The 12,302-nt window shown below is 59.3% G+C and overlaps 1 protein-coding gene across 16 annotated transcripts in view; it reads left to right on the top strand.

The window, feature by feature from the left end:
- The first annotated feature begins 84 nt into the window (after positions 1-84).
- ADGRB2 (adhesion G protein-coupled receptor B2) overlaps positions 85-12,302 on the top strand; it is a 36,780-nt gene continuing 24,562 nt past the window's right edge. For 8 of the 16 annotated variants that reach the window (XM_032246724.1, XM_032246721.1, XM_032246720.1 and 5 more), the window contains exons 1-5: positions 100-259; positions 6,647-6,776; positions 6,877-6,948; positions 7,125-7,165; positions 7,347-8,163. In XM_032246724.1, coding sequence (XP_032102615.1) covers positions 7,362-8,163 — 802 coding nt within the window. In that variant the 5' untranslated portion in view covers positions 100-259; positions 6,647-6,776; positions 6,877-6,948; positions 7,125-7,165; positions 7,347-7,361. The other 8 variants (XM_032246722.1, XM_032246719.1, XM_032246709.1 and 5 more) reach the window with 7 other exon arrangements.

Below are 12,302 nucleotides of genomic sequence, written 5' to 3'. Positions count from 1 at the left end.
GTCAGCAGCAGGAGCGGGGGCCGGCGCTGGTGGGGGCAGGCACTTGGTCCCTGTTTGCCGTGCCTGCGGCGGGCGCCGCGCTGGTCCGCGGCGCCTTTTCTGCACCCGCCGCCGGGGGGAGCGGGAGCCTCGGCCCTCCGCGCGGCTGCAGCTACCTGCCCTGCGTCCGGCCCGGCCCCCGACTTAGGGATGGCAAACTTGCGCCCAGTGGCCGCCCCCGCCAGCGCCGGCCCCCGCTCCTGCTGCTGACGGCGCCCAGGTGAGTGCTCGGCCCCAGACCCAGACCTGGCCTCGCACCGAGCCCTCCCGGCGCGGTCCCGAGTTTCCGCACCGGCCAGGACTCGGGGCGCTCTCCTCACCCATCTCTGCTGAATTCTCCCCCAGCCCGAACTGAGTTCGTTCAGCGTTAGCCCACCCCCATCTTCTGGGGAACTCCCAAGCCTGGGGCCGAGGCCCCCTTGATCGCTGGTGAATCTCTAATCTCTGCCCACCGCCCCCCCCAAGCCTGGACGGACCCTCTTACCCATCTATGCTCAAGTCTCCCCTTCTAGAATCCTAACACAGACCGTGCCCCCTTTGCTGTCTCGAGTCTTTCCTATCTCGGCCTGGATCCGTGCAGTGCGTCCCCCACCTTGGTTAGAGCCCCCCCATTAACCTGCAGCTCAACTGTGTCTCCCCCACCATCTCCCTTCCCAGTAGGAATGCCTGCTCCTCTCCTCCACTTCATCTCTGCTCGAAGTCTTTCCAGTCCCCATCTATGTCTGCCCATAGTTACTACCCTCCCCCGCGCCTGTACCCCGACCATGCTTCTTCTCTATTTCTGCCCCGAGTGCCCCCTCCCCCATATCTGCCCTGAGTCCCGCCTTCCCTCGCCAATCTTGCTGCAAGTCCCCTCCCCCCCCCAGCTTGGAATTGGGGCCGTGTTCCCCGTGTCTGCTCTGCGCCCCCTCCCCTCCAGCTGAGAACCCGACTGGACCCGCATCCCTGACTTCCATGTCCATCTTTGGCCAGAGTCTATCTGTCCATCCCCCATCCCTATCCTCCCACCCCTGGTCATAGAATTGGGCACCAGACGCACCCTCCCGCAGCCCCAGGGCCGGCATGATCGAGAGGGGGCTGTAGGCTGTGAAGTTGGCGGCCACTCCCGCAGTCAGCTCGGTCCGAGGGCACAGCCGGGGGAAGTCCTCCGCGCCGCGGCCAGTGCAGAGCGAGCGACGGATCTGTTGCCCGCGGGGGGGAGGGGCGCCCGGGCCGAGAGATGCCGCCTGCCTGCCCGCCTCGCCAGCTGCCGGCCGGGCCCCTGGGCGTCCTCTGGCGCCCCCTGCCCGAAGCCCGGCACCCGCCAGCCCTTCTCCCGCGGGCAACACCGGGTTTCCGCAGCCAGAGTATTAGCGGTGGCTGCGGGACTGACGCTGGGAAGTCCCTGGGGAGAGGAGATTGGTGGGCCAGGCCAGGTGCCTCCGCGCGCTAGCCATGCCCAAACACTCCTGGTTGTCAGGCCATATGTTCTGGGGGTGGGATGGGTGGGGTGAAGGGCTCACCCCAGCAGCAAGTCAAGAGTCCTTTGAGCCTTCAGGCACAGACCAGTAGGACTGGCCGCGGGCTCGCCGGCTCCAGGACCTGGTCGAGCTTGTTTGTGCTTGGTCAGGTGTTGCCAGGGAGCCTCTACCCCATGGCATTTCCCATGAGGGGAGGGCTGGGGGCAAAGGTGGGCTCTGCCTGGCAGCATGGAGTAGGTTGTGGGGGAATCCACCTGACCCTGGGACAGAGCAAGCACCTGGGGAATATCCTCTGCACTGCTACCGGGGTGAGGGTCAGTGTAGACTCTGCACAGGATATGCCCTGGTGATGGTAGTGGAGAGGTTAGGGAGGGTCTTCTCTGGATGAAAATTGAGAGAAGAGATCTTCCCCTCCTCTTCCCTCTCTTCTCCTTCCCCTCTCCCTTCTGCCCCCCTTCTGTACTACTCTTCAAAGGACATGTCTAGTCTGGGGTGTGTGTGCGTGGTCTGTATTTCTGTAACACAAAGTGAGATCCCATCTGGTCTCTGCCCCCATCCCTCCCTCCCTCCCCACCCCAGGTAATGAAGCTGAGTAAGTAGTTAGGAACTCAGCTTTCAGTCAGATGACCTGGGTTCAAAAGCTGTGGGACATGGGCAAGCTACTTAATCTTTCTGAGCCTCAGTTGACCCTCTTATAAATGGGTCAGTGATCACTGCCTCATATAGCTGTAGGGAGAATGAAGTTAGGTTGTTTCTATAGGGTATATGGCACCTAGCAATGCTCAATCATGATAGGGGTGTGGGGCAGTTTCTGTTCAAGGCCAAGGTCAGGCCCCTCTCCACTCCATTCCAAATCCCAAAGGAGGAAAATGAAAAACGTGTTTCAGTGCCTTCAAACCAACCCCCAGAATAATACAGAAACACCTTTAGCCCCCGTGCCCTTTTCCCACCCCCCCCCCAAGTATGGGTGCAGGGGAAGCTGGTGACTATCAGTTTCCCTCATCTCCTTCCTGGCCCTGCAGCTTCCCACTATATTTCTCTAGGATCAGCTCTGGCCAGAGGGACATCAGTGAAAGCCAGGTCAAGATCTCTGGGGTCTTGGTTCAAGTGTAGAGGCTGCAGAGGTGGGAGAAGTACTGAGAATAAATCCCAGTCAGAGTTCCCGAAGGCAGGCAGCCGGTTAGGGGGAGCCCAGGTGGGAAATCAGTCACTCAGCTACAAAAGAGCCTCTACCCTCCCCCAGGAGGTCAGACACCATCAGGAACTTCCCAGGGCCCTTCAACTCTGGTCAGAGTTAGCAGGGTCACCTGGCCTGAGGGCTTGGGGAGTTTGAAGAAAACTGGCATTGGCCTGAGTGGCTTGGGGGAAGGGAAGGTGGCGGGGAGGAAGGGGACTCGAACCTGTGATGACTGGAAGTCCTCTGGGCAGTGTGGCCGGACCTGGGTCCCACTGCGGAGTGGCAGCCTCCTCGCCACCCGCCTGCCCCGGCAGCCCTGACATTGGGGAACAAAAGCATTCGGTTCCTGTAGCAACGGTGGCTCCAGCTGCTGCAAAGTTCCGGGGAGGCGGGCGGAGGGCGGCTGAGTCACCGCCCCCCCCCCCCCCCCCCCCCCCCCCGCAGCCCTCGCGGCACCGCCCCCAGGGGCCGAGGGCTGCCCCTTGTCCCCCTTCCAGTTCTGTCGGCCTTTTCCTCCTTAAGGAGGAACCCCCTCCCCCAAGAGATCGACCCTCTCTGGCAGTTGGAGCGGGAGGGCTGCACCGAGGGGGTCGCTCCCTCCCCTCGGCAGGGTCCCCCGGCTCCGGAGGCAGGATGGAGGGTGTGCGCTCTCCGGGGTGACAGAGCTCTGGGAGAGCGGCCCCTGAGGACCCTGTCCCCGGGTCCACTGGCAGAGGCCCCAGAGGCCCCGAGTGGGGGTCCCCGCCTGCGTGGCCGCCTGGGCAGGGCTGGCGGCGAGCGCCCGGGAGGCTGAGGGTGAGTGACGGGCGGGCAAATTGGAGCTGCCAGGTGGATAAACGCAACGGCTGTGCGCGTCGCCGCGCCCCCACTCCCGGCCCGCCCCTCCCCCGCCGCCCAGCGACGAATGGGAGTCATCCCGGGAATCCTAGACCGGCCCTGGCCCCGAGACACTCCTCCCGCGCCGCTCTACCCACCAACCCCTCAGTCTTGCCTTGGCTCTTTTAGCAGCCGAAAGCCTTGGATTCCTTTATTGTTGCCGAAGGGAAGCTGGGGAGGCCTGAGGGGTGGGAAAGGAAGGGGACTTGAGTGTGTTTAGGCAGAGTGGGATTCTTGGGTTTGCTGGGGTCAGGAGCATGTGGCGAAGGCAGCCCCCAGTCCCCGCTAGGAGAGGGCTTGGAGAGGGAGACTACTCTAGCCAGCTCTGCGCCCATCTCTGGAGAGAGGTCCTGAGGGAGGAGGCCTTTTGATCCTCCTCTCCATCAGCCACCTCTAGCCCAGGAAGTTCTTCCTCAGTGCTGACCTTAGTACCTCTCCTCTCTAGCTCTTGTGCAAGGATGGGTCTGTGGTCTTCCTGGGTTTGGAGGTAGCCAAGCCCCTCATGGTTCAACCCAAAGAGCCTTCCTAGAGGCAGTGCCCTGTACCTCAGCAAGAGGGCAGCGTTTATGAGGCCCTGAGAAGACCAAGAGACAGAGCTGTGAGCCAGGCTCTGTGCTGGGAACTTGTTGGGAGGCTGATGAGGTGTCTACCATCTTGAGGGCAAGGCTTATGGTCTGCATTGCACAGAGAGGGAAACTGAGGCTCAGGGAGGTTAATCATGACTAAAAGCCACTTGGGCTGCCTGTGAAGCAAGGATCATCTTTCTAGGTCCCCTTCTGGGGGTGGCTCAGGGAGAGGCCTCTGGGTGGGCAGTGCCCCTGGGAGGACAGGCCTGGCCACACACAGGCAGGAGGGTCTTTAATGAACCAGTGGCTCTCTGTGACCCAGCTTGGAATTGGGTCTTTGCCTTATTTTGAGTGGTGGCAAGTGATATAGAAAGGGGCCCCAAAAGGTCTTATGCTGCAGCCGGCGCGGTGAGGGTCAGGCATGTCCAGGGCAAAATCACAGAATGAGCGTGAACATGTCTGAAGGAGATGGAGGGGAGGAGGGGGCTTGGGTCGGGTTAAAAGTGGCTCAGTTCTGGAGAAGCCAGCCTGTGGCTCTGGAGGATGTGGACCTTGCGCTTCTTGATGGGGCGGGGCTATGGAGTAGGGAGTAGTAGCCCAGGAGGGGGCAGGGGAGTAAGCCCCAGCTTCAGACAAGCCAAGGAAGGGCCCCCAGAGGCTCCTGCCTGACACTTAGCTGTCATATCCCGAGCCTCAGAGGGCCCAATACTCATGTATGTTCTCACTTGAGAATGCATGTGCACCTCTGTGCATGTGTACAAGTATCAGCCTCTACACCCCTGTGTGTGCGGGTACACTTCTGAGTGCATGTGAGAGCATGAATCTGTGGTTTTCACCTGTCTGTGTGCATATCTGTGCGCATACGTATCCGTTGGCATGCAGAACACCTGTGAATGACTGTCTATGCATACATCTGTGCACACATGCTTTGGGGTGTGTGTCCTCAGGGCACAAGGGTGTTCAAACCCACATGTATTGGTGTGTGTGTGAGGGGAGGTTCCCCAAGCTGCTCTAAGTGGGGGAAGGGAAGCCAGTTATAATGAGCCCCCACCTCCCCTCCACTGAGCCACAGCCATGGCCTGAATTTGGCAGCCTGCTTAAAAATAATTGGGGGCAGCAGGGGGATTGGATGTAACTCACCATCAGCTTCTGGCTTTGCTAGTGCCACAGCAGGCAGGGGGTGCTGAACAGTTTGGGACAGGCATGATGTAGGGTCGGAAAGACCAGGGGTCTGGTCTGTTTTTCAGCTCTGAGGAGGAGGGTGGGTGCGTGGGGGAGATGCACAGCCTGTCTGGCTTCCGCTGAATAACTCCGTGTGGGTCTTGGGAGGAGGGTGGGGTGGCTGCTCTGCAGTGAGTAGGTCTGCCTGGAGCTTGCTTGCCGCCATCTCTCCCAACCCCTGTATGGCTGGGATGGGCAGGTGCTTGCTTGGGGCTGGCTTGGAGGTGTAGCACGTGGGGATGTGGGAAATGGGGCAGTGGGGAGCTCCATGGATGCTCCACAGGGACTGGAAAGTTGGGGTTCTAAATCCTGTCCCCCCTCTGCCCACTGTTTAGACTCCTGAAGACCCCACGGAAAGTCTATCCCCTGGGAGCAACTGTGTCTTGGGAGAATCTAGCCATACCTGTGAATTGTCCTGTGTTTCTGATTCAGTCCCCAGAGCTAATAGCTTGTCCATCTGGTCTGAGGCCTGAGCAGCAAGCATAGGGAAGAAGCAGAGGCTACTGGTGGAGGGAGACGGGCCTGAGCTGGGCCTCAGATCCTAGGCTCGAGTCCCCTCTGGTCACCTTTGTGTGATCTGGAGCAGGCTGCCTCCATTTTCCTGTCCCCATCTTTTCTCCTCTAATGTGGACCAGCTGGGCTCTAGGGGCCCATGCAGTGCTGTGAGCTGTCCTGTGGCATGGAGAGGGAAGGCTGTGTGGATTGCTTGAGGGGTAGGACTGGAAGTGGGGTGACCAGACCATGTGCTAGCTTCCATGTTTTAGACAGTTGGGTAGAGACTGGGCAGGCTGTGGGCAGTGACACAGCCCTGGCCTGATAGGTGGGAGGGCACCCGCAGCTCTCCCTGTCCTCAGCTGTTACCCACTCTGGCCTGACTGCTCTGTGTGTCCCTGGGGGTAGGGCTTGGGTCCTAGGTGCCCACCCACACCTGGAGCACATTCACACCTGTTGAGGGCTTAGCTTAGTACAGTGCTTTAAGGGAAGGTAGAAATCAACAAGCTGTGGTCCCCACCCTTAGGCACTGGAAGACCCATGAGCTGACTGAGCTAGCCTTGGGGAAATAGTATAGGAGAGAGGTCACGACTGGCTGGTAGCTTCACTGGGGATAGCAGGCCCTGAACCAGGCGTTGGAAGATAATCCCATGGGGCTGGAGGGGAAGAGGGAAGTAAGAGGGGAATTCCTGCACCCATTTTACAGATGAGAAAACTGAGGCTCATGAGGGCCACCTAGCCAGTAGGTGGCAGCTGGGTTGGGACTCAAGCCCAATGTCCCCTTGCTTGGTGCCTCTCCCCCTTGTTCCAACCAGGAAATCCACAGCAGCGAGACACATGACGTCCACACTGGCAGTGCCCTCCTGTGGGCATGGCTCAGGTTGTGCGCAGTTCCTGGCACACTGGCTGTAACTCCGCCCCTTTCTCTCCCTCGCAGTAAAGCAAGTGAGTGAGAATAACATTGTTCCAGGAATAACCTCGAATTGTTCTAATTTATAAAAAAGCAAATTGTAGTCAAACATCACCACTTTGACAATTACTGCAGGATTACGCGTGACATGCCTCACAGCTGATCATGACACACTGGGACTGAGAGCAACAGTTCTGGAGAATACAGGTTGGATGGTGGGGCTGGGGCTGGATCTGAATGTCAGTCGAACGCACTCGTAGTTGATGGGCTGACTCTGAGGAAACGGAATGATAGCAACAACAACTCCTGTTTCCTCCGGGCTCACAAGATTCTAGGCGATCTCCCGAACCCTTTCCCTTACTTATCTCCTTTCACCCTTGTAGGAAACCTGTGAGATAGGTACTATCATCGCTTCATTTTACAGGTAAGGAAACTGAGGCTCAGAGAGGTCAAGTCCCTTGTCTAAGTTCACACAGGTAGAGCTGGGTGACACTCTGTAGACTATGGTCTTTAACTATGAGGCCGCCTCCTGCAGCTCAGCATAGGAGGTTCAGAGCCCAGGCTGTCTGTGGTGCGGGCCCACTGACCACTGTCTCTCTCCACAGGGCAAGGGACATAGGATGACCCCAGCCTGTCCCCTCTTACTGTCTGTGATTCTGTCCCTGCGCCTGGCCGCCGCCTTCGACCCCGCCCCCAGTGCCTGCTCTGCCCTGGCCTCGGGTGTGCTCTACGGGGCCTTCTCGCTGCAGGACCTCTTTCCCACCATCGCCTCGGGCTGCTCCTGGACCCTGGAGAACCCTGACCCCACCAAGTACTCCCTCTACCTGCGCTTCAACCGCCAGGAGCAGGTGTGCACACACTTTGCCCCCCGCCTGCTGCCCCTGGACCACTACCTGGTCAACTTTACCTGCCTGCGGCCTAGCCCGGAGGAGGCGGTGGCCCAGGTGGAGTCCGAGGTGGGGCGGCCAGAGGAGGAGGAGGCGGAGGCGGCAGCGGGGTTGGAGCTGTGCAGTGGCTCGGGCCCCTTTACCTTCCTGCACTTCGACAAGAACTTCGTGCAGCTGTGCCTGTCGGCTGAGCCCTCTGAGGCCCCGCGCCTGCTGGCGCCCGCTGCCCTGGCCTTCCGCTTTGTGGAGGTCTTGCTCATCAACAACAACAACTCCAGCCAGTTCACCTGTGGTGTGCTCTGCCGCTGGAGTGAGGAGTGTGGCCGAGCTGCTGGCAGGGCCTGTGGCTTCGCTCAGCCAGGCTGCAGCTGCCCCGGAGAGGTGGGGGCCGGCTCCGCCACCACCACATCTCCAGGCCCTCCTGCTGCCCACACCCTGTCCAATGCCCTGGTGCCCGGGGGCCCAGCCCCACCTGCTGAGGCTGATTTGCACTCGGGGAGCAGCAATGATCTATTCACAACCGAGATGAGATATGGTGAGTATGAGCAGGTCCTGGGTGGGGTGGGGTCTGCAGGGGCTGACGGTGTCCCTGGTGTCCATCCTGGCAGATCCTCGGCCATTCATGTAGCTGTTCTCTGATATCACTCCTGTGCCAAGCCTTGTCCAACTGTTGCAGTCACCAGAATGCTTGGGAGTGAGAGCTCACTCTTGAAGAGTCTGCAGACTGGCTGGATAAATGGGGGCACAGATCAGATAATGCATAGTGATATATAAACCCAGGGAGGGACCTCCTAACTGGGCAGCCAGGGGAGGCTCCCTGAAGGAAGTGATGCAGGAACAGAGACCTGAAGGACAAGCAGAAATGGGATGAGGGCATTCTAGGCAGAGGGAGCAGCGTGCACAAAAGCTGGGAGTGATTGTGGCAGGCCCTGGCGCTGCCAGTTGACAAGTTTGCCTGGAGGCTGGAGTAGGTAGGCAGCAAGGATACATTCCTGTCCACCCAGGTCAGTGAGTTTTGGCAGTTGCCCCAGGGTCAGGGCAGAGAGAAGCAAGGGAGGGTGCTCCTGGGTGAAGAGGCCTGAGCTTCCAGGCTGCCTTGGAGGGCTGGGCTGGCTCAGCTCCCGGTGTCCCTTGTCTCCCCCGTCAGGGCCCATGTCTTCTGGGACTGAGGCCGCCAGCTGCTAGAGCTTCCTGCTGACTGGGCAAAAGCTCTGCGAGCCCCGCTCCCACCCCAGCTCCCTCAGCCACGGCTGCCTTCCGCAGACCCTGCTTCCTGCAGCTTCAAGGCCCCGAGGGCCTCAGCTGGATCCTATGTGCCTGCTGAACAGTGCTGGGCCAGGGACTGAGCAGGAGACCTGGAGGGAACAGGGACCGATGGCATGGGGATGGGAAGGAGGCAGGTCTAGGGTCTGGTCTGCAGCTCTGGTACTGACAGGGAGGCCTCTTCTCTCTCTGGGCCTCAGTTTCCCCATTTGGGATAACAGGTGCTGGCCTACCTCATGGGAATCAAGGATGCAGGGATAGAGGTTAGAAGGGGCATCTGGATTTCACTGGGAGAGTGTGTGTAAGGAGACGGGGTGTCGTGTGAGGGCCGCTAGGAGTACTGGCAGAGTACGGCCTGTCCCCAGCCCTGCTTTGCTGGCTAGAGCCCTGGAGTTGGGCCCTACCTTTGACTGTTACCTTGATGATCCCTTTATTTTTGGTGGGCGGTGGTTTCTTTGTAGAATGAGGAGGTATCCCTGAATTAATTAGAGGAGGTTGTTATCATGAAGGTAGCCTGGCCCAGTACTTTGGCCTCCCCAGTGAGATATCTGGTATTGCGCCCATCCACGGCAAGTGCCCAGTGGCCTTGCTGTGGCCTCTCTCTCAGGCTAGCTTGTCCTCTAATGGTGGTCAATGAAGCCGTCCGAGTGACAGACAGGCTGTGGGCAGGTTTCAGGCCCTGGAGGCTGGCCTGGGATTTAGTGCCTGTAGGAAGAAATTGAATTTCGCTTCTTTGTTGAACGTCGGCGGAGAACGCCAAGCGTATATCAGGAGGTTTATAGCTCTTCCTGCATGGCCGACACTGGCTGTCGCTCTGCGGGGGTCTCCCCCATCGTGCTCAGCTGTGGTCGGGTACATTTGTCTGGCTTTCCCTGAGGTCCATCGGCCCAGTGATCTGCAGTGGACGGAGCAAGGCTCTGCCCTCATGGGCGGGCACCATCTGGGCAGGCTGCCATGTGGAGCACAGAGCCAGGAGCAGCCAGCTGGGCTTGGTTGAAGCCGGAAGCAGGAGTTGGTTGGTAGCTAGGGTGTCTTTGGGGATCAGAGAGGGCCGGCGATGGGAAAGGCACCATCATCAGAGCCTCTGCAGAGGCCTCTGGGGCTAGAGATGGGTGGAGATTGGATGCCTGATTATTCCTGGGCACGAGGCCAGGTGTCTCTCTGAGCAGGGAGCCCTGAGCTGGGGCTCCCAGCTGTTCCCAAGCCTGACCTCTGCTCTTGCCCCTTGCCCTACTTGGCATGTTTCCTTGGGGTTGCTTTTCAGGGAGGGTCCCCATAGTGAGTTGGCATGGGATGATGTGGTGTCAGCTGTCATAAGTGGGCTCACATGGCACACTGGTGGTGCCCAGAGCTGGGCTGGCACAGCCCCTGCCCCTCCCTTGGCAGGCAGGAAGCTCTTCCATTCTGCCGTCTCCTTCCTCTTGCTCAGCCTTTCTGGTGTGAGACACAGCGGGCACATGACTGTTGTTCCACCTGTCGGGGCATGTCTGAGGGTCATGGCACTGTGTGTACTTGGGGGCAGCACCACCCTTGCCAAGGCTTTGGCCCCTTCCATTCCTCCCCTTGTCTCCTCCCCACTGGGCTTCAGGAGAATGGGCTGGCACCTGCAGCTGCCAGGCTGAGAGCAAGATTCATGGGGATGGTGGTGAACAGGAAGAGTGAGAGCCTTGTCCTTGTCCTGGCCCCTCTGCCAGGCACCAGGGCAGGGAAGCTGTGTTCACCTTCTCTGGGACACTCCTGAGGAGGATCCACAGCAAGGCCTAGCAGGGTGGGCTTGGGCTGGTACCAGAAGAGCACTAGGCGGGGGGCTGGTGGGCAGTGACTGGGAGCCTCAGAGCCGAGTGTGTTTGACAAGAGGGTACAGGCGCCTGTTAATTTCACGCAAACTGCCTTTGATAGATCTCTTGTTATTTTTGGTGAGTTGAGCCATAAATTTGTGCCATCTTGCTGCCGCAATCTGTTAAGTGGGGGAAAGGAAGAAAAGAAAGGCAGGCAGGAAGGAGCTTGGTGGAGGACTGGCACGGAGGCTGGCTGAGGCCAGGGCTGGAAGGGGGGCCGTAGTGGTAGTGCCAGCTGCAGAGTTCAGCTCCTGAGGGCTGGCACCAGCCTGCAGTTCCTGCCCAGTGACCCTCTAATACTGAGGAGGCACTGGGCAGTGGGCATGGCTGTGCCCAGTGACACTTGGGAGAAAGAACCCTGCCTCATGCATGCCTCTCTCCTTGGCCATAATCCCTACCTCCCCCATGGGCACTGGCCTGCCCATGGCTGCTTGCTGCAGGCTCACCCTCCCCATCATCAGGCTCCATCCTTGAGGTGTGGCCTAAAGGTGAACGTGGGGTCTCCTGGGAGCCAAGAGTGGGCTCAGACCCCCACCCTGCCACTGCTTCTCTGTGACATAGACATGGTGCTGCCCATCTTGGGGCCTTAGAATCCCCAGTTCTTTGTGTGCCACTTCCTGATCTAGACCCCAGCAAATCCCCAGTGCTACCCAAACTCCTCAGCCTGGCCTTCAAGCCCCACCTGGGAACCAGCTACCACCTGCTTTTCAGCCTTCTCTCGAATTCTCCTGCACCTTTTCAACAGAGGCTCCTCCCCTGGAATGCTCTTTGCCCTTGGCTATCCAGAACTCCTGCATCCTTCTAAGCACCGCCCAAGCCCTGTCCCCTCTAGGAAGTTGCCTCTGATTTGCCCAGCCCAGTTCTAAGATTGGCATTTCCCTCCCAGCACTCAGACTCTGCTGCTCTCTTTTGGCCATCCTGGTCTGGCAGCAGGAAGTAGGGGTCTTCCTTGCCTGTTGGGGGCTCAGAGAGTGAGGAGGCAGGGTGGGGGCAGGGAAACCCAGCACACTTGGTGCTGTTTCCTGGCAGGTCCTTCTAGCCCAGATCTGTGCTGGTGGAGCTCTGTGTGCTCTATCATGCGGTGGGAAGTGGGGCCAAGATGTCCCCACACATCCCAGTCAGGACTGAGTTCCAGCCAGTCCCTCACACACATCTTCATGTCTTTATCAGCGTGGCGTTTGTGCCAGGCCTGGGGCTGGCTCTGAGAGGAGAGGTGAGCTAGGCACACTGTCTGCCCGTTGGGTGAGAGGGCGCTCACTAGGACAGTGGTAGTCAAGGCCACAGACTGAAGTCGCCCAGTCCGGGTTCGGTTCCGGACCTTACCACTGACTTGCCGAGTGACTGTTTTTAAGTCGCTTCACCCCTGTTTCATCACCTGTAAAACGGGGGTAGTGACAGCTATTCCACGAGGCTGTGGGGAGCGTTCAGTGAGAGGATGAGGGTAAGTGTTCAGTGCCTGGCACATGGTAGATGCCTAACAAATCGTAGCTGGGTCATCATAATTTAGTGTAAAAGGTAGATTGTGCTGGTGCCAGATGTCCAAGGAGGAGGAAGAGTAAGGGAGTAAACCACA

This window comes from Sapajus apella, unplaced genomic scaffold (genome assembly GCF_009761245.1).
Source record: "Sapajus apella isolate SASKATOON/1434 unplaced genomic scaffold, GSC_monkey_1.0 scaffold62, whole genome shotgun sequence".
Lineage (NCBI taxonomy): Eukaryota > Metazoa > Chordata > Mammalia > Primates > Cebidae > Sapajus > Sapajus apella.
This window is presented reverse-complemented; position numbering and strand designations above follow the sequence as displayed.